This window comes from Oncorhynchus mykiss, chromosome 28, assembly GCF_057628025.1.
Source record: "Oncorhynchus mykiss isolate SJ-2025 chromosome 28, ASM5762802v1, whole genome shotgun sequence".
Lineage (NCBI taxonomy): Eukaryota > Metazoa > Chordata > Actinopteri > Salmoniformes > Salmonidae > Oncorhynchus > Oncorhynchus mykiss.
Genome location: NC_143049.1, coordinates 20,634,929 through 20,654,938, shown reverse-complemented (window position 1 = coordinate 20,654,938; position 20,010 = coordinate 20,634,929). Strand labels below are relative to the sequence as shown.

At 42.5% G+C, this 20,010-nt stretch overlaps 1 protein-coding gene across 6 annotated transcripts in view; it reads left to right on the top strand.

Moving 5' to 3' along the window:
* LOC110508699 (disks large-associated protein 1-like) overlaps positions 1-20,010 on the top strand; it is a 120,243-nt gene that overhangs the window by 84,871 nt on the left and 15,362 nt on the right. For 3 of the 6 annotated variants that reach the window (XM_090225619.1, XM_090225618.1, XM_090225621.1), the window contains 3 exons: positions 6,665-6,891; positions 11,706-11,763; positions 13,378-13,618. In XM_090225619.1, coding sequence (XP_090081745.1) covers positions 6,665-6,891; positions 11,706-11,763; positions 13,378-13,618 — 526 coding nt within the window. Of the gene's footprint in view, positions 1-6,664; positions 6,892-11,705; positions 11,902-13,377; positions 13,619-20,010 lie in introns of all 6 variants that reach the window. The other 3 variants (XM_036966553.2, XM_090225617.1, XM_090225620.1) reach the window with 1 other exon arrangement.

The window sequence follows — 20,010 nt, the reverse complement described above, 5'->3', positions numbered from 1 at the left end:
AACATATCAGAATCGGACGATATTAGCTGAAAATGCCAACATTAGTATTGGCCCGATATAGTTTAATGCCTATGTTAAAAAACGATGTCAGAGTTACCGTGCATACCTATATGAAGTAATGACGCCATGTAAAGTTTTGCGCTACACGTGCAACACAGCATTCCTAACCTTGCCCACAGTGTCTGCTGTGTGGATCGAGCAGTCAATAAGTCGAGCAGTCATTTGAAAGGGTAAGAAAATTTCAGCGAGACAACTCAAAGGCGAAATCCATTAAAGCCAAGATAATTGAATTCATTGCCCTTGACAATCAACCGTTCTCTGTCGTGGATGATGTTGGCTTTCGCTGACTGGTCGAGCACTGTTACATACTACCAAGTGCGCTGTTTTTCAGATGTTGCACAGTAATAGCGTCACTGCTATTAGCTTCACGACATACATACTATGGAATGCCTTTTGGTTCTTGCGTGTCAAAACATATACAGTAGTACTGTCAAAGCTGTTCAAAAAAGTCTGCAAACAAGCAAACACCGGCCACGAATGGTGTGCTTACAATACTGTGTTGGTAATGAAGCATAATGTGTTCAACCGCAACTTCTGGGTTAGCTAGCTTTAGCTTGGTACCTAGCTAGCGCCAATACAACCAGCCTGAAAACAATGACCAGTAGAAACTGCAGTCATTTTCATTTTTCTTAGCAATGATTTAGGAATCCTTGTGAGTAAGTATTAGCTAGGTTGCCACTTGTTGTTAGCCTATTGAAATTAAACTTTCATTCATGAAAATAAATAGCTAGCCAGCTACTTACCCTGTTGCCCAGAGCTAACGTTATAAGCAGCCAGCTATCTTCATCTGGCTACTGAGGCTCGACCGGGCCGGCCATACTTTTATTTTGAAGGCTAACCTCAAAGTCCACTATTGTGGCTAATCCTTATTGTGTCTAGCTTCACATAGATGGGTCCGACCACCATTAATCAAATAAGAACTGTCTTATAAATTAAGGTTCTTTAGATGACACCTAGATTGTCATTTTGCTATGTTTTTGGGGTAGAAAATTGTTTGCATCCATGAGCTAGCTAGCTTTTTTTACGACCAACACTGTAGGTGTGCAAACTTTATCAAATCAAATGTTATTGGTCACATACACATGGTTAGCAGATGTTAATGCGAGTGTAGCAAAATGCTTGCTTACCAGCATCATAGCATATGCATTGATGAATCGTTGTGACATATGAAATACGAGTGATAGTGTAATCAATGTGTAATAACTATGTCAATCAATGAATGCGTTAAATGATTATGTAACGTGCAGTCATATTCAGGTCCTGATTGGTCAACAATCACTATTTGATGTGTCAAGTATTGTTGTTTGACATGTCAAGTAACGTTGTTTGATGTGCAAAGACCCAAACGCCGTTCCATAGAAATCCTGGTTGAGAATGAAACGACTGAACAACGAAACAGTACAGCAAGTAAGTGAACGAAATAGGTTTTGATTATGTTTTACTGGTAATGGGGACATACGTAGATGCCAACAAAATAACGTTTTGGTGTGTGAGTGTGTGTGTGTGTGTGTAACCTTTATTTAACTAGCCAAGTCAGTTCTTCAACAAATTCTTATTTACGAAGACGGCCTGTACGACGCTGGGCCAATTGTGCGCCGCTCTATGGGACTGCCAATCACAGCCGGATGTGATACAGCCTGGATTCGAACCTCTTGCACTGAGATGCAGTGCCTTAGACCGCTGTGTGTGTTAACTATTTAACTGTACTAGAATGCTTAAAAGCCTATGGTTTTTTGGCAAGACAAATGTCGGATATAGGTATCGGCGCATCACTAATAATATAGAAAATATGATAAAAACTTAAATTAAATAAAAAAACACAAGCTTCTCCTATGAGATTTAAAGAAATATACTGTATACGAACGCCAAGTAGTATATAGAGGTCAGTGCCAGCACCTTATTCAATGTGCAGGGGTACTATATTGGATGAGGTGGGTTTATACATAAAAAGTCACCGGTATTAGTGCCTTCAGAAAGTATTCACACCCCTTGACTTATTCCACATTTTGTTGTGTTACAGCCTATATTCAAAAGGGATTAAATATATTTTTTCTCACCCATCTGCACACAAAATACCCCATAATGACAAAGTGAAAACATGTTTTAGATATTTTTGTCACTTTATTGAAAATGAATTACCTCAATACTTTGTAGAACCACCATTGGCAGTGAGTACAGATGTGAGTCTTTCTGGGTAAGTCTCTAAAGCCGCGTTCACATTGGCAGTTTGAAGTGACTCAAATCCTATTTATTTGGGGCCTCCCGAGTGGCGCAGTGGTCTAAGGCACTGCAGTGCAGTGCTTGAGGTATCACTACAGACCCAGGTTCGATCACAGGCTGTACAACTGATAGTGACTGGGAGTCCCATAGGGCGGCACACATTTGGCCCAGCATCGTCCGGGTTAGGGGAGGGTTTGGCCAGGGGGACTTTACTTGGCTCATCACGGCTCTAGCGACTCCTTATGGTGGGCCGGGCGCCTGCAGGCTGACTTAGGTCGTCAGTTGAATGGTGTTTCCTCCGACACATTGGTGCGACTGGCTTCCGGGTTAAGCAGGCGGGTGTTAAGGAGCATTGTTTGACTTGACCTTCGCCTCTCCCAAGCCCGTTGGGGAGTTGCATCGATGAAACAAGATCGCAATCGGATATCATGAAAAGGGGGGTAATAAAAATATCCTATTTATTTGCATATCCGATTCAAATATGTTATTTTTCCTGCAGTCTGAACAGCCAAAAAGCACATGGAATCAGATATTTCAAGCCACATTTCAAACCACCTTTTTTAGGTGGTTTGAAGTCAGATCTCAAACTGATTCCTGGCCATGTGAGCGGTCCATTCTAATTTATTTGCCCTCAAGTGGTTTTTAGACTATTTGGCATTGAACATGTGGTAGCTAACTAGCTTGTTAATGTTTCACAAACAAATTATTGAATGTGCTAGAAAGATACCTAGCTAGGACTCGTTTTGAAAGTTGGATCACCTTATCCTTTGAGGCTTTAAAAGTGTTTATTACACAATGATTTTGAACATTCAAAGCAACTGCGAAACGTCCATAGCAGGCAATGTTGTCACCTTAACTTGCTACATCACTTCTGAGGGATAGGAAGCAGGAGCACCACCATCAATCAACGTACACCACTGCGCACACACCTGTTGTTACTATGACAACTAGCAAAGCCTTGTCAGCAGATGACCGCTGTCTGAACACACACAAATACGATTTAGTCACTTGTAACTTGCTGTTTGGACAGTCAGTAGTCAGAATGACAGAAAATAACCTGTGGTAACCTAGGTTACCCCATTGGCTCACAGCAAATATCTCGCCTTTTTCGAACACAATTTTCTTGTCTGCTTGTTTTAGTGAATTACAAAACTACATTTAAGAAAAGTAGAACATGACTAAAGATTACTTTTTAACATTGCCTGCTCCCGAGTTTTCTAACTACTGAAAATTGTTTGGCTTCCCTCATGCCCCTTTTCATGATGGTGCCATGTGAGTGAGTGCTAGTTAGCTACCAACCGATCATTAAGCTAGCCAAGACCAATAACACAAACAAACAGACTATACAGCTGCAAGTAGTGAAGGGCGTTACAAACGGACTATATTAATGTTGGATCTCTAGGGGCGCTATTTCATTTTTGGATAAAAAACGTTCCCGTTTTAAGCGCGATATTTTGTCACGAAAAGATGCTCGACTATGCATATTCTTGACAGTTTTGGAAAGAAAACACTCTGAAGTTTCAGAATCTGCAAAGATATTGTCTGTAAGTGCCCCAGAACTCATTCTACAGGCGAAACCAAGATGAAACGTCAAACAGGAAATGAGCAGAATTTCTGAAGCTCTGTTTTCTAATGTCTCCTTATATGGCTGTGAATGCGACAGGAATAAGCTTAGACCTTCTGCCGTTTCCCCAAGATGTCGGCAGCATTGTGACGTATTTGTAGGCATATCATTGGAAGATTGACCATAAGAGACTACATTTTCCAAGTGTCCGCCTGGTGTCCTGCATCGAAATTGGTGCGCAAAGCCAGGTGCAAGTATTTTTCCATTTGATTGAGAGGAGAAACCATGCTTCCACGAATGATATATCATCGAAGAGATATGTGAAAAACACCTTGAGGATTGATTCTAAACAACGTTTGCCATGTTTTCAGTCGATATTATGGAGTTAATTTGGAAAAAAGTTCGCGTTTTGAGGACTGAATTTTCGGGTTTTTTTGGTAGCCAAATGTGATGTACAAAACGGAGCTATTTCTAATACACAAATAATCTTTTTGGAAAAACTGAGCATTTGCTATCTAACTAAGAGTCTCCTCATTGAAAACATCAGAAGTTCTTCAAAGGTAAATTATTTTATTTGAAGGCTTTTATGTTTTTGTTGAAATGTTGCGTGCTGGATGCTAACGTTAATGCTAACGCTAAATGCTACGCTAGCTAGCTACTTTTACACATGATTGTTTTCCTATGGTTGAGAAGCATATTTTGAAAATCTGAGATGACAGTGTTGTTTACAAAAGTCTAAGCTTGAGAGATGGCATATTTATTTCATTTCATTTGCGATTTTCATGAATAGTTAACGTTGCGTTATGGTAATGAGCTTGAGTCTGTATTCACGATCCCGGATCCGGGATGGGGAGATCAGAAAGGCTAAACAAGTGAAATGTCTTACCTGTGATGAAATGTTTTCCACACACATAGCTACAGTATGTGAAGCCTACTTGGACACATGGTCCCCACATTTCCCACTCTCCCAATAGCCTGAACCCTTAGGGCTCTTCTGGCAGGCTCTATTTCCCTACATGGGAGCATTGCAAACCGTAGTTCGGGATTTTTTAAACCTGTTTGCATGTACGTTGGAACAACACAGCAGCTTTCCTGCATGTCTTGTTATCTCTGTATAACAATAGATCAGCGACAAATTTGACTCTTTTACAATGGGGGTCAATAGGAAAGAATGTTTGTTTTCCCAATTTGTGTGCGTGGTCGAGTGGAATTCCTTCTTATTACATGAATACCGACTTGGAGTATTGGTCTGCATAGATGTTTCCCATTTACTCCCTCATATCCTGCTATCTTTTTCTGCTGTAATATAGTTACCCTGTTACCATAGAAACACCTACCAACATTATTGGCAGGTTTGAGTTGAATGCTGGGATAGGATAGCAGTGGCTGCATTGTTAGTACAAATGGAGACCAGTTATTCAGTGCCATGGGAGAATTGATGCCCAAAATGTTATGCAGCTTTTCTGAAATCAAAACTTCTAAATTAGTGTAGTTATTTTGATGTCAATGTTATGTTGTGAGTAGATTCGTTGAGTTATGTATACTAAAGTATTATGGATACTGTATTCTGTACATATATGCACAAACAAACAGTTCACCAGGTTTAACCCAGTGACAAATACACAAACATACAGTACTCAATTACTGACATATTCTTATAACTCATAAATTATTTGCTACCGCGGTAGCCAAGCAACACAACATTCAGATCTTGAACTATTCAGCCCCACACCATGTGCATTGACCATTTCGGTACAGTAGATAAAAGTAAACAGAGCTGTTATAGTGGAGTTATCACAACAACAAAGCACTGAACACATCCAGTATGGTAGCTAAGGTACATGTGGGGCTGTGTGAACTTGTGAAGATAGGCCTATTTCTGTGACGAGCAGGGGACACAGGCAGCACAAGCACGGTGTGTACTGTGTTGTAGTGTGTGGGCATAGAGCCGCTTGGCGGTTGAGTCGCTCTGCCTCCACAGCCTCCTTTTATATACAACCTGCTCATTTCTACTCTGACGTCAAAGGCCCTAGCATCCTAGCCTGCTCTGCTCTGGCTTTCTCCTAAGTTACCAAGGCTCCTTTCCCTCTGTAGTGATTCATGTAATTACTAAGACTTCAGAGGAGTGGGATTCTCTCTTCTCCAGCATCAACTTAGTCTCCAATGTATTTTTGTATGCTCTATGCTAACTACCCAAATGAGGTATATCATTGGAAGATAAATTGATACTCTCTGGTAACAAATGTTTTCAAAGTGTCTGAATTAACCCTTTTGAGCCAAGGGCGCCATACTACCTCTCAGTATGGAGGAGTGGATTTAGTTGTATTCATATTAGTACTTCATCTATTAAGCAACTAATAATAGTTTCAGTTCAGGTTGTGTTTGTGCCCTAGTTATAATATTTAGTTTAGCCCATATATATGGCTAACTCATTGTTTCTCCTTCAATCATTTATTTTCCTTAACCCACAATAGTAGTCAGTCAGATTAATTAAAATGTCATACCACCCTGACACCCTAGTTCTCTGTGAGCATCCTGTTCATAAGGCTGTGCCCATAGGGAGACTCCAAGCTAACAGATGCCCAGGTTGTCAGGAAAGGGTTTTAAGTGTAATCATGCGAACTCACACCAGTCTCTTAATTACCTATTACCTTCAACGCTCAGTACGAGACAGAGAGATAAATAGAGGCGCATCTGACTGTGTTGGATATTGTTGTGACGCCTCGTTTGCCGGACTGGACCAGGTGGATGGTACATGGCACCATGCAGTCATCCATGGAGGTGCCTGAAGCCCTGTTGTCACCTTCCTTATCCCCACAGGTGCCCCAGGATGAGTGGAGTGGCTTCTCACCTCTGGAGGGGAAGGAGGACGATATCCCGTGTCGGCGCATGCGCAGCGGCAGCTACGTGAAGGCTATGGCAGAGGATGAAGACAGCGGAGACTCAGAAGAAAGTCCTAAGCTGTGTCCAAAGATCCAGGCCCAAGGTCGACGGGCCAGCTATCTCAAAGCCACCCAGCCATCACTGACTGAAATGACCACCTTAAAGTAAGACTCCTCTCTTTAACTAATTTTAAAATAACTTTAACTTTAAATGAATGTAACTAACTATCATAGTTCTTATGATGTTGAATTCTTTGGGGCATGGGATGTACCTACTGGAATGTTTACTGCAGTGGTGTAGAAGCATAGTGCGAAGAAATCGGACAACAGTGACAGGATGAGGTTCTCCAACCTCCAGCTTTAATGGTACTTTTGACTCCCTTCGAGTGGTGGATAATTTGAAACCATTATATAGAGAGGCTGCTCGTAGCCTTCAGTATCACTCTGACATATCTGGGGCGTACAGCTCGCATTTGTGAATTTATTTAAGCGCCATCCAAGTCAAAAGACAACCCAGCCTGGTGCTTATCAATCCCCTCTGCATCCTTTTCCACTCAATGAGTAAAGAGTATTAACGTTTCAAACACCAGGGGAAATGAATGTAAGGTTCTCCTAGTTTTACATGAAGTGGCTAAAGTGAAAAACACCTGTGTAAATTAACATTTCAGTTAATGATCTTAATTCTAGTCTTATTGGTTCATTGCAATGTGCACAATGAACAAATCTGTCAATCCCTGAGCAACACAATCATCTCAATGCAAATGTGAAAGGGATCTTTGACAAACGTTTCACTAAAGGCATTGGTTGAAGGACAACATAAGTGAAAAACATGGCTGACTGTGATCCATTTTTCTGAACTCTGCTTGTATTGGCTTTTTGTCTGAAGGTCTGCATGCTTCTTGGCCTTTGATAGTGTACTGTGCCTCTCCTGGTTATTTTGTTCCAGTTCTGAACTCCACTAGGTGCTAGAAACAGTTTGGCAGGCCCTCGGACTGCGTTTACACAGGCAGCCCAATTCTGATATATTTTTTCACTAATTGGTCTTTTGACGAATCAGGTCAGCACTGAAACAACAGATTTGATGTGACTGGTCAAAATACCAGTTAGTGGAAGAAAGATCATTATTGGGCTGCCTGTGTAAACGCATGGTGCAGCCTATTGCTCCACTCACTGTGTGGAGTAATGATGTGATAATCTACACTGATAAATCACCTTCCCAATCAACAAGAACAAGGTTGACTTATTGCACAAAAGAAGATAGTTTAATAGTTTGGCATTTCTTTCTTTGTCCCTCTATGACATAGGCCTACAGTAGTATCTAGGCTCCCTGGACCTTTCACTAACAGCAGGGATATGAATTAGATTTTCCTCAGAAACACACCATGCATGTCTCTATCTCTAACTAAGTACCCACACTGCTGGAGAAGGTATGGTGAGTAATTACATTAATTTAGCCTGGGGACTTCTCTTTAAAAGTGCTGCACTCAGAGAATGGAACCTCATTGCTGTTTTGTCTGACTTGGATTGCAGGCAGAGGGTATGTGTCATTCATTTATGTTATTTCCATTTTGATGCAGTTATTGTATAGGCCGGTTTGGATTTATTTATTGATAATGTTATGGTAATGTTTGATAAGTCAATGTTTTGTACGTGTCCCACATTTCTGTGTTTGTGAGTGCGTATTCTTGACGTTTACCTGTTTTCCTTCAGTGCTTGTTAGATAATGCACCACAGTCATGTGATTCATGTTACCAAATGGTAAACAAGAAATCATAGGGATATAATACCAGAGAGACACAAATATGCTTTGTCATCAATCCCATTGCTGTCTCATATCATTTGCTTTGGAATGATCAAGAGTCTTATGACTAATGACCAGTGTGTTGGTTTATGTGTTTTTATTTGCCATAATGCGTCAAGTATATTGTGAGATCTACTACATGTGGTAGAGGTGTACAGGTGTACAATTACTGTACTACTGTGAACATTTATTGCAATACCATTTATGACGCAGTGCTATTTCATGCCATTGATAGGACAGTACAGTGAATGTCATAGAGGTGGCTAATGTGAAGGAAGGAGAGCACGCAGCACATATGTCAAAGGACGACACAACCCCAACTCTGATTGGTGTAAAATAAGCCAAAATGTTTCTGCTTCAGTGACGTCAGGCATAACCAAACCCCTTTAGAGCCAAACACCGAGGAATCCGCAGCTTGGCCCTTCAAGCACTTTAGATCCCAACTTTTTCAATTTCTTTTGTTCTGCTGGATTCGGAGTCCAGCTCCCAGAAGGCTTTTTGGACCACAGTGGAGTTTCAGTAGAAGTTTCTGAACCGAATGAACCATGCTGCAGCAGCAGAGCAGACCGAGTTTAGACACAGAGTTTCTCAAGTGCCAACCCAACCCAGCACTGTCCTAGCTGTCTTGTCTGCTTGGCTTCCCTCACTGCTGCTGCTTAGAGTGTTGCGTGGGTGGCCTTAAGTGAATTTAGCTGTTTCTCCTCAGCACTGTGGTCGCTGGCTGGCTCGACCTGCTTTATGGGAGAGTGCATAATGGAGGTAGGGCTTTGCAGCTGTAACCAGGGTCTATTTTAAAACCATGCATATTATAATACATGCAAGGAGCAGAGTGGACAAACATCAAGTCAATCAATCAAGAGATTCGTTGGACGTATTTAACTTCTCAGATTGAGGTTTAAGCAAATCTGATGTGAACGTGACGTGCACTGAGCATGCCCGTCTTGATGAGAGGGGATCAGACACATTGTTGCGATCTAATTTCACCTGGTTTGATTTTGTTTGATGGTGAAAACATCGGGCGACACAGCGGGCTCTATTTTCGGCTGGTGTTAAGGCGGCGCTAGTGTCAAACGGACGTTAGTTTGCAATTTCGTCATGTAAAAACTGGCGCTCTGACGTTTTCCAGCTCTAACGCCAGGTTCAGCAATTAACCTGTCTTATTTTAGCTCGCTTGCGCTCAGATGGGCCGGGTAGAAATATTTTAGGCGTGTCCTTAAAAACATGATCCAAAGTGCTAATTTCTGGCAGCGCTGATATGGATATTTAAAACCAACCAAAAGCTGGTTATGGCATGAATTTTGACAGCGGAAACGCAGCCTATTCAGCCGTGACGCACACTGCCCATATGCACATGAAACAAGAGTAGCCTAAAGTGCTTTTGGTGCATACCCTCCCACCCTCTCAATGAAGGCTTTTTTTTGTCTGCCCAATGCAATCTCAAAGTAGTCAAGACTGTCGTTAAAGGGTTTGGCTCCTGAGACCGCTTGGAAATAAATCTTAATCACCAAAGCTTTATTAAAATATGAAGTTTGAGAGGAGTAAAACAGTGAGCTGACATTCACTTTTTATATATGCATTGTAGGCAGGCCCACATTATTTTATCCATGCAGGTCCCGTTTTGGACGTGCGTAAAACCCCTTCCATGATGTAGGCTACGTGTCCATGCCCAACATGAAACGACAGATGAGTACCTGGGTGAATACTGATGAACCTTGTATTTAGAAGTTATCTATAACCTGTAAAAATGGCTTGTTTTACGTTCCATCTGTTCAAAACCCAAGTACTCCCTTAGGCCTACTATAACGAAGGCTGGTTCAACAGCAATGCCTGTCTTTTTTTTATATCCTGGCCATTTTATGATACCATTACATGTATTTATTGTTGTATTTTTAAACAGCTTGTTCTTCGTTACATTGTATTACAACCAAACTTATTAGAATGATTAATCTTCCTGGTTTTATGGAACTTCTGGAGATGTGTGAATGCGATCAGATCTGTAAGATGTTTTTCCGATTATGTTCATAAAATAGGCCTATTTGGGAGCAGTATAACGGTCAGTGGACATTCCCCCTTTCTCTTTATATTGGATCTTTGTCCAGCTACTGAGAGCAGTTTGGATGTGTGTAAAACCCTCCATAGTCTTCGCTGTTTTAATATTTTATGTCCACAGGGATACATTATGGTGCCTGTAAGTGTGACATAGCCTATTTAAAACGAGTTGTTTTGTTTTTAAACTTTTTATTGTTGTTCTCTTTTTAGGCCTTATCAATAATTAATTTCATCTTGCTTATTGACAATGTTTGTCATGTTTTTGCTCAGACATAATCCAATTTACAGTATGCCTAGCCCCTATGTCAGTGTGAATGCTATTGAAGCCATCAAATTACTTAGAACAATGCAAATGGGTTCAAGTTAACGTATTTAGCAAAGACAGGTCTACATATTGTTATTTTCATTCTGTAAGCCATTGATCAAACTATAACGGACTAACATTCGAATTGGAGTTGATTCCAGGGCAATGCATGAAATTACGTAAATACACAACTTAAAGCTACCACATACAGTATTTCGCCATGGAGCATGTTGTGATTGACCGGTGAGAGGCCAAGCCTCAGCCACACCCACAACTTGCTTATTCATCAAAACCCAGCCCCTTTCGCGCTGTTAATTGTAATCGTGAAAATAGCAAAAATATTTCTGACACACCGCTGAATCTATAGCGCTACCGCCTGCACTTAGCTTTACCAATTGTGTTAAAATAGAGCCCAGCATGTTAAAGAAACATTCTTAGTGTGGAAAAATATTTGTTTCATACAATGTTCCAGTCTGTTGCTGTGATTCATGAAACTATAATTATGACACCGGTACAACTTGCCAGTGCTCCAGAAATGTTTCTCTTTGATCTGTCCATCAGACATAACTACTGCACCATACCTTTGACTGCTGATCACAGTGAATCAGACTATAACTAACATGCATCAATGACGTCCACATTTATAAGAGCCCATGACATCAGAGTAGCCTGATTGTGTGATCTTACAATCTCAATGTCACACAAACTCACAATGAGTGACAAAGAGTTGGGAAGATGCACAAACATATCTGGGATCAGGCTAACGACAGGAGGCCAATATTATTAACACCTGTTTGAACTCTGTTGACTTGTCTTCATTGGCAGGATCTCCAACGAACACTCTCCGAAGCTGCAGATCAGGAGCCACAGCTACCTGCGGGCGGTGAGTGAAGTTTCCATCAATAGGAGCCTGGACACCCTGGACCCCAAAGGGCTCCTGGACCCCAAAGCGCTGCTCTCCTCACCCCAATACCGCTCGCGAAACGAGAGTTACATGAGGGCAATGAGCACCATCAGCCAGGTTGGTGCTCCCGGCATTACGTCACCATCTCTGGTGCTACGTCTGTGCAAGGGAGGAAAGTCACGTCCAGTCAGCCATTAACTCAGCCACAAATTCATCTCTCCAGCGATGAGATGAATTTCTATTTCAAACCAATGTCAATGTTCAGCCCTCAACCATCAAGAGGCAACCTAAGAGGAGAAGCAAAATGAAACTACCGTTCCATTTATCATTTTAAACTCTCAAGAGTTTTGATACAGGAAAAATGCTCCAGTTGTCTGCCTTTACAACCAGTATAAAAATCCTAGCCCACTGCCTTCTAAAGCCGGGTTGTGAATTGTTTCATAGTATTTCAAAGATAGCATAACCGAATAAATTATAATAAAAAATAAACCATTATCATATGACTTCCATAATGTACTGTATGTCATGCACATTACTTCATGTTAACTCTCAGCTAAATAATCATTTGAAGATTGATTCAAAGATAATAATCAAAGTATTGCACCATATTCTTATTGGTGTTCAACTATTCCAAGGACATTCCATTTCGGAGTAAACAAGTCACCCAAAATCAGTCACCTTATGCCCTTTGCTTTTCATGTCTGAAATTACAAATATAACTCACTGAACAATCATCTCCCAAACTAAAATGCAATAAATATTTGGATAAAGGATCAGTATTCACCAACTGTTTCTTCTCTAATACCCTCCCTCAGTTATCAGTGAAAATCAGATGGAATTACAAAACATCTCAGCATTAGTCTTGCCAAAAGCGCCTCAAGCTCATCTTTTTGTGTAGGAGTGGTATGCTTTAGACTGTATCCAAACCCTCCTTATCCCACCTAAACCTACAGTATGTTATTGAACCATCTTAGATGCTCTGGTACTCATCTTACCTACTGTCAGGCCCATCCCCTGCATCTCCCATGATCCTCTGTTTCTGCGCTGATCCACTGCAAGACCCCCTCACCCTCATAGACTAGGGCTTTTTCTCAATTAGTCTTTTCTTGAAGATCCAAGGTTACTCCCCTCTTACTCCCCCTTTTCCTCCAATGTTTTTTGAAATGCAGTCGAGGAGAGAGTATGCCAGGATTTGAGGAAAGACAAATTGAGAAGGGAATGCCTAACTCTGGTTTAGATCCTGAATGAAGCCACCTCCTCATCCCAAACATTCTCTAGGCACTGCACTTGCTTGTTCTCCAATTAACATTGACCTTCACTCTCCCATTCCCTCTGACTCTTCCTCCTCTTGTTACTGCTATTTTGTGGTTCCTCTTCTTCTGTTGTAGTTCTCTCCCTTTACTTCTCCTAATTATTCCAGATATGTTTACTCTGCCCCTCAGCGTTAAATGTTAACGGCTATTAAACTCTAGGTAAGTGGCTATTCTATGGTGCATTTCCCAGGTTAGGATTAGTATACTGATATTTTGATATCTGGTTGTGCTGCACCCCCTCTCTCTCCCCCATCGTCCCCCAATCCCTGTCCCCTTGCAGGTGAGTGAGGTGGAGGTGAACGGGCAGATAGAGCAGGTGTGTGAGCAGATGTTCAGCGAGATGGAGTCGCAGGCCATGGATGCGTTGGACCTGCCCATGCCGAGCTGCTTCCGCATGCGTAGCCACAGCTATGTGAGGGCCATGGACCAGGGCTGCTCCGAGGATGAGGGGATGTCTCTGCTGCCCGCCTCACCCCCCAGGACCACCACCACCACTGTCAGGACCATCCAGAGCAGCACAGGTCAGTTGGTTAATCACTCTTACAATACACACGGATTAGTCACAGGTCAGTCTGGCAAGATGGCGCTGACAGACATGGCAGCTCGGCTTTTAGCTCATAAGCAACTTTGCAGTATTTCGTTTTTTTTAGTTTATTTCTTACATTATTAGCCCAGAAAGTTTTTTGTTATTACATACAGCCGGAAATAACTTTTGGATATCAGAGCGGCGGTAACCAAGATTACGACCAGGAATACGCCTTTCCCAATTGGATCCTTTGTTCGTACCCCCCAGGGCAGTTGAACTTATCCCAGAGGCTGCTCCAAAACTCCACCGGCAGAGAAGAGGTATACGGAGTGGACTTCTAGTCTGACTCAGGAGGCGTGCACACCATCCATCGCTGCCGAGTATATTACTCGCTAATGTTCAGTCTCTGAGGATGTCCTTCTAGAGCGACATCAGGGACTGTAACATACTCTGTTTCACGGAATCATGGCTGTCTGAATATACTGACCCCCTCCTTACAGCCAGCTGGGTTCTCAGCACATTGCACAGACAGGAATAAAGAACTCTCCGGGGGAAGAAGAAAGGCGGGGGTGTATGTTTCATGATTAACTACTCATGGTGTGATTGTGATAACGTACAGAAACTCAAGTCCTTCTGTTCATCCAAACTAGAATACCTCACAATCAAATGCCGACCGTATTACCTGCCAAGATAATTATCTTCGGTCATACCACGGCAGCCCTCAAAGACCTACACTGGACTTTGTGCAAACTGGAAACCACATGCCCTGAGGCCGCATTTATTGTAACTGGGGATTTTAACAAAGCAAATTTGAGGAAAACGCTATCAAAGTTCTATCAAGACATTGACTGTAGTACTTGCGCTGCTAAAACACTTGACCACTGCTATTCCAACTTCCGGGAAGCCTACAAGGCCCTCCCCCGGCCTCCCTTCGGAAAATCAGATCATGACTCCGTTTTGCTCATCCTTTCCTATAGGCAGAAACTCAAACAGGATGTAAACGTGCTACGGTCTCTTCAATGCTGGTCTGACCAAGCGGAATCCATTCTTCAAGATTGTTTTGATCACGTGGACTGGGATATGTTCCAGGTTGAACAACATCGACGTGAACACGAACACGTTCATCAGGAAGTGTATAGCGGATGCTGTTCCCTCTGTGACTATTAAAACCTACCCAAATCAGAAACCGTGGATAGATGGCAGCATTTGTGCAAAACTGAAAACGTGAACCACCGCATTTAACCATGGCAAGGTGACTGGGAATTTGGTTGAATACAAACAGTGTAGTTATTCCCTCCATAAGGCAATCAAACAGACAAAACGGGAGTACAGAGATTAAGTGGAGTCGCAATTCAACAGCTCAGACACGAGACGTATGTGGCAGGGTCTATAGATAATCACAGATTACAAAGGAAAACCAGCCACATTGAGGACACCGACGTCTTGCTCCCGCACAAGCTAAACACGTTCTTCTCCCGCTTTGAGGATAACAAAGTGGCTGACGTGGCTCGCTCTCAAGGACTGTGGTCTCTCGTTATCCTTGGCAAACGTGAGTAAGACATTTAAACATGTTAACCCTAGCAAGGCTGCCAGCCAGGATGGAATCTCTAGCCACGTCCTCAGAGCATGCACAGACCAGCTGGCTGGAGTGTTTACGGACATATTCAATATCTCTCTCTCCCAGTCTACTGTCCCCACTTCAATATTTACACCATTGTTCCTGTACCCAAGAAAGCAAAGGTAACTGAACTAAATGAGTATCACCCCGTAGCCCTCACTTCTGTCATCATGAAGTGCTTTGAGAGGCTAGTTAAGGATCATATCGCCTCTACCTTACCTGACACCCTAGACCCACTTCAATTTGCATAGCGCCCAAATAGATCAACCTACGATGCCATCGCACTGCACACTGCCAAATCCCATCTGGACAAGAGGAATACCTATGTAAGAATGCTGTTCATTGACTATAGCTCAGTATTCAACAGTATAGTGCCCTCCAAGCTCATCATTAAGCTCGGGGCCCTGGGTCTGAACCCCGCCCTGTGCAACTGGGTCCTGGACTTCCTGACGGGCTGCCCCCAGGTGGTGAAGATAGGAAACACCTCCACTTCGCTGATCCTCAACACAGTGGCCACACAAGGGTGCGTGCTCAGCCCCCTCCTGTATTCCCTGTTCACCCATGAATGCATGGCCACACATTCCTCTAATGTAATCATCAAGTTTGCAGATGACACAACAGTTGGATGCCTGATTACCAACAATGACGAAACAGCCTCCAGGGAGGAGGTGAGGGCCCTGGCGGAGTGGTGACAGGAAAATAACTTCTCCCTCAACGTCATCAAAATGCTTGTGGACTAGAGGCCTCCTGGGTGGCGCAGTGCTAGCTGTGTCACCAAAGACTCTGGGTTCGAGCCCAGGCTCTGTCACAGCCGGCATCGACCGGGAGGTCCATGGGGCGACGCACAATTGGCCTAGCGTCGTCCAGGGTAGGGAGGGTTTGGCCGGTAGGGATATCCTTGTCTCATCGCGCACTAGCGATTCCTGTGGCGGGCTGGGCGCAGTGCACGCTAACAAGGTTGCCAGGTGCACAGTGTTTCCTCCGACACATTGGTGCGGCTGGTTTCTGGGTTCGATGCACGCTGTGTTAAGAAGCAGTGCGGCTTGGTTGGGTTGTGTTTCGGAGGACGCATGGCTTTCAACCTTCGTCTCTCCCGAGCCCGTACGGGAGTTGTAGCGATGAGACAAGATAGTAACTACTAACAATTGGATACCACGAAATTGGGGAGAAAAGGGGGTAATAATAATAAATGCTTGTGGACTCCAGGAAACAGCAGAGAGAGCACTCTCCTGACGTGACCACAGAGAGAAGGTGAAAAGCTTCAAGTTCCTCGGCGAACACATCACCGACGATCTGAAATGGTCCACCCACACAGACAGTGTAGTGAAGACCGTGCAACAGCGTCTCTTCAAGCTCAGGAGGCTGAAGAAATATGGCATGGCCCCTAAGACCCTCACAAACTTTTATAGATGGTATCACCGCCTGATATGGCAACTGCACTGCCGCAATCGCAGGGCTCTCCAGAGGGTGGTGCAGTCTGCCCAAGGCATCACCGGGGGCACCTGATGTCACAGGACAAAAATATCATCAAGGACATCAACCACCCGAGCCACGGCCTGTTGACCCTGCTACCATCCAGAAGGCGAGGTCAGTACAGGTGCATCAAAGCTTGGACCGAGAGACTGAAAAACAGCTTCTATCTCAAGGCCATCAGACTGTTAGCTAGCCGGATACCACCCGGTTACTCAACCCTGCACCTTAGAGGCTGCTGCCCTGTAGACATGGAATCACTGGCCACTTTAATAATGGAACACCAGTCACTTTAATAATGTTTACATATGAAATGAGTAAAGCAGTATGTATATACTGAATGTCAATGCCACTCCGACATTGCTTGTCCTAATATTTATATATTTCTTAATTCCCTTATTTTACTTTAGATTTGTGTGTATAGTTGGGATTTGTTAGATACTACTGCACTTTTGGAAAACAAGCATTTCGCTACAACCTCAATAACATCTGCTAAATATGTTTGTGACCAATACAATTTTATTTGATCTGTTGCGCTGTTTGTCTGGCGAGTCAAAACATGCACTGCTCTGTCATACCACTGTAGCAAAAGGAAGTGTCTTCTCTATCCACCACCACGATTAGACCCTCAAGAGCAAAAACAAACACTACTGCCAGCGTTGCATAGACCAATAAAGGTCAATGTCTCCCCTGGAACGCCTATAATTCACACCACCACCACTATGGAGACGCTCAAGAGCACCACAGGTCTGTGTTTATCACTTTCACAGCGCACATTGATCTACTGTACCAACACTGTCAGGGCAGCACATACCAGCAAAGGTCAATGTCAAGAAAGACTCTCTCCACAGGATCACAGTATGTTCACCTGACTCCCAGAACATACACCACCCTCACACAACACACAATCATAGCAGCACTAAGCCTGAGGATGCTCTAAGCAGGAGAAGTAGAGCTGAGCCTGAGGCCTATCACCACTGTATCTCTTTGAGAGGAGATGATTTTTATCGGTGCTATGGTCAAAACATGGCTGCTTGCCTGGTCCAGTCCAGCATGAGGAACATGATCGTCTCTCCCTGGTATATTAAATCACTGTTATATACAGAACATTTTAAATCCGAGCTGGTGTGTGTAATAGGCTTGGAAATGGCACTAATTTCTCAAATGTGGTTAATGGAGCTTGAAGAAAATCCTTACAAGAAAAACTTACAAGAAAAAAACACATTTTCTGTAATTTCTGTAATTAATACAATATTTTCGGAGATAAAGTGTGTGTATATGATAAGGACCCTCTAAAATTCACGTATCAAGTTATTTATTTAAAAAAAGTCATTGTTTTTATAATTTCACTGAAATGCTTCAAAGGACTTTATCAAACTTAGAGACTGCCCCATCAGATGAGTCCCAGGTGTCAGTGCTGATTTGAGTTGTACTTCCTGCAACCTAGTTTGACTGTTCCTCTGGGAATTCTTGTTCTCCTAGTGGCAATCCACTGACAGCAAGACTCTGTTTGACCTCCCAGGATGAAACGTTAAGAGACATCTCTGTAGTCCCAGGAAATGATCATCAGGACCATTTTGCCATATTTTAAATTAAACCAACATGTAGTTTGAAAATAATTGTTGAGTTTATAGATAATCATGAAAGTACTGTTACCATGCAGAGGTAGAATGAAATAATAACAAAACTGCTAAGGACAGATCTCTCTAACTGATGTTGAGTTGTCTTGTGAAAATAAAGGAGCCAGCTGCTTATGTTCTCGTTTAGCTCTTAAAACGTATAGTGCTTCAGTACTGCAACAACAAAGACTTCAGATATGCATAGTTGATGAAAAATAAGCTAGGTACAGTCATCTGATACAGATAAATAATAAGGGCTTTCTTTAACACTACCTCCAACTCTTTGCTGGTGCTGCATGTCTGACTGAAGATGTGCGCTCGCTACTTTCCATCCTGCTGGTCTGCACCCGGGGGTAGTCAAGGCAGACATATGGGCTGGACCCGCAGGAGAGCTGCTTGAGCGAGTGGAGAAAAGAGAGAGAAAGAAAAACGTGTGAAATATATTTTATTTATTTTATACACATTATTTATTTCACGATGTCAATATGTCTTTGTTGTAAATGTTTATGTGCCAAACTGGTGGCAGTCGAGAAAAAAAGAGTTTCAGAGTTAATAAAAAATAATGCCATTGTTGATTAGATCATTTTTTCATTAATTGGACAAATTTCTCTTGGACCATATGGTCTATATGGACACAGATGTAAAAAAAAAAAAAAAACATGAATACTATATATGAATACATTTCTTTTAAGTTATTCAAGTATAAATTGCCAAAGTTACCATAGATTACCTGTTAATTACTGAAGATTCCACTAACATTGGTAAATTAACGGTAGCTTTGCAACCCTAGATGAGAAAATGTGTGGAGGGAAGTTTCTGGACTATTTGATCTTTCACGATGGCCGTTGGGTCTGAGTGAAAACATCAAGCTGGCATTTGCGTCCTGTCCCGACTCTGCCTTCAGCACTCCACAACATCTCTAGACATTTGAGCTGCGGGGGGGGATCAGAGGCTGCTCTCATAAGTTTGAACATGATGCCGAAATCTAGTTTGCATGTTAGATAATGGGCTTGAGAGTGGTACTACGTTTCATTGTATGTGGGCACAGAAGCTGTTTTCTTTGTACTCCGTACTGTACAGGTATGTTATTGTCTATGCATCATACGTTTTCATAAATTCTCGATAATCTGTTTTATGACGTCCTTGTCCACATCAAATAAAAGCAGTTGAAGAAGATTTCTAATGAGGCAGCAGATTAATTAGGCATTAGGGGAGCATGGCCCTGAAAGAGGTCACCCTCAGTTAAGAGCCAGGCTAAGACATCTAAAGCCCATGAATAATCACTTCCCCTTTCTGTGCTTTGACTTATCTGCATCTCTGATATCCTACTTTCCCACCATTTATAATTTCCCCACCCATTTCAAAAAGGCAGACAAGCCATTCAATTTTTTGTAGATAATTCTGTCCAAAAATATATAATTATATTAATATGAACACAGGGCGTCGACATCCTTTGATAAGCTTGTGTGTGAATTGAAAACAGCAGCAACAACGTCATAAGCTGTTTTGTGAGGAGTAGAGACAGAATAGGGAATCAAACCGGAGCGTACAGCCCTGACAAAACCGTGTGAACCAAAACCCTTTCTTCACAAAACCTTGTGGACTCTTCTCCTAATAACACAGTTCAACAGGAATTGTCCACAAGGTTTTGAGAGGAAAAGGGGTTTGGTCCACAAAGTT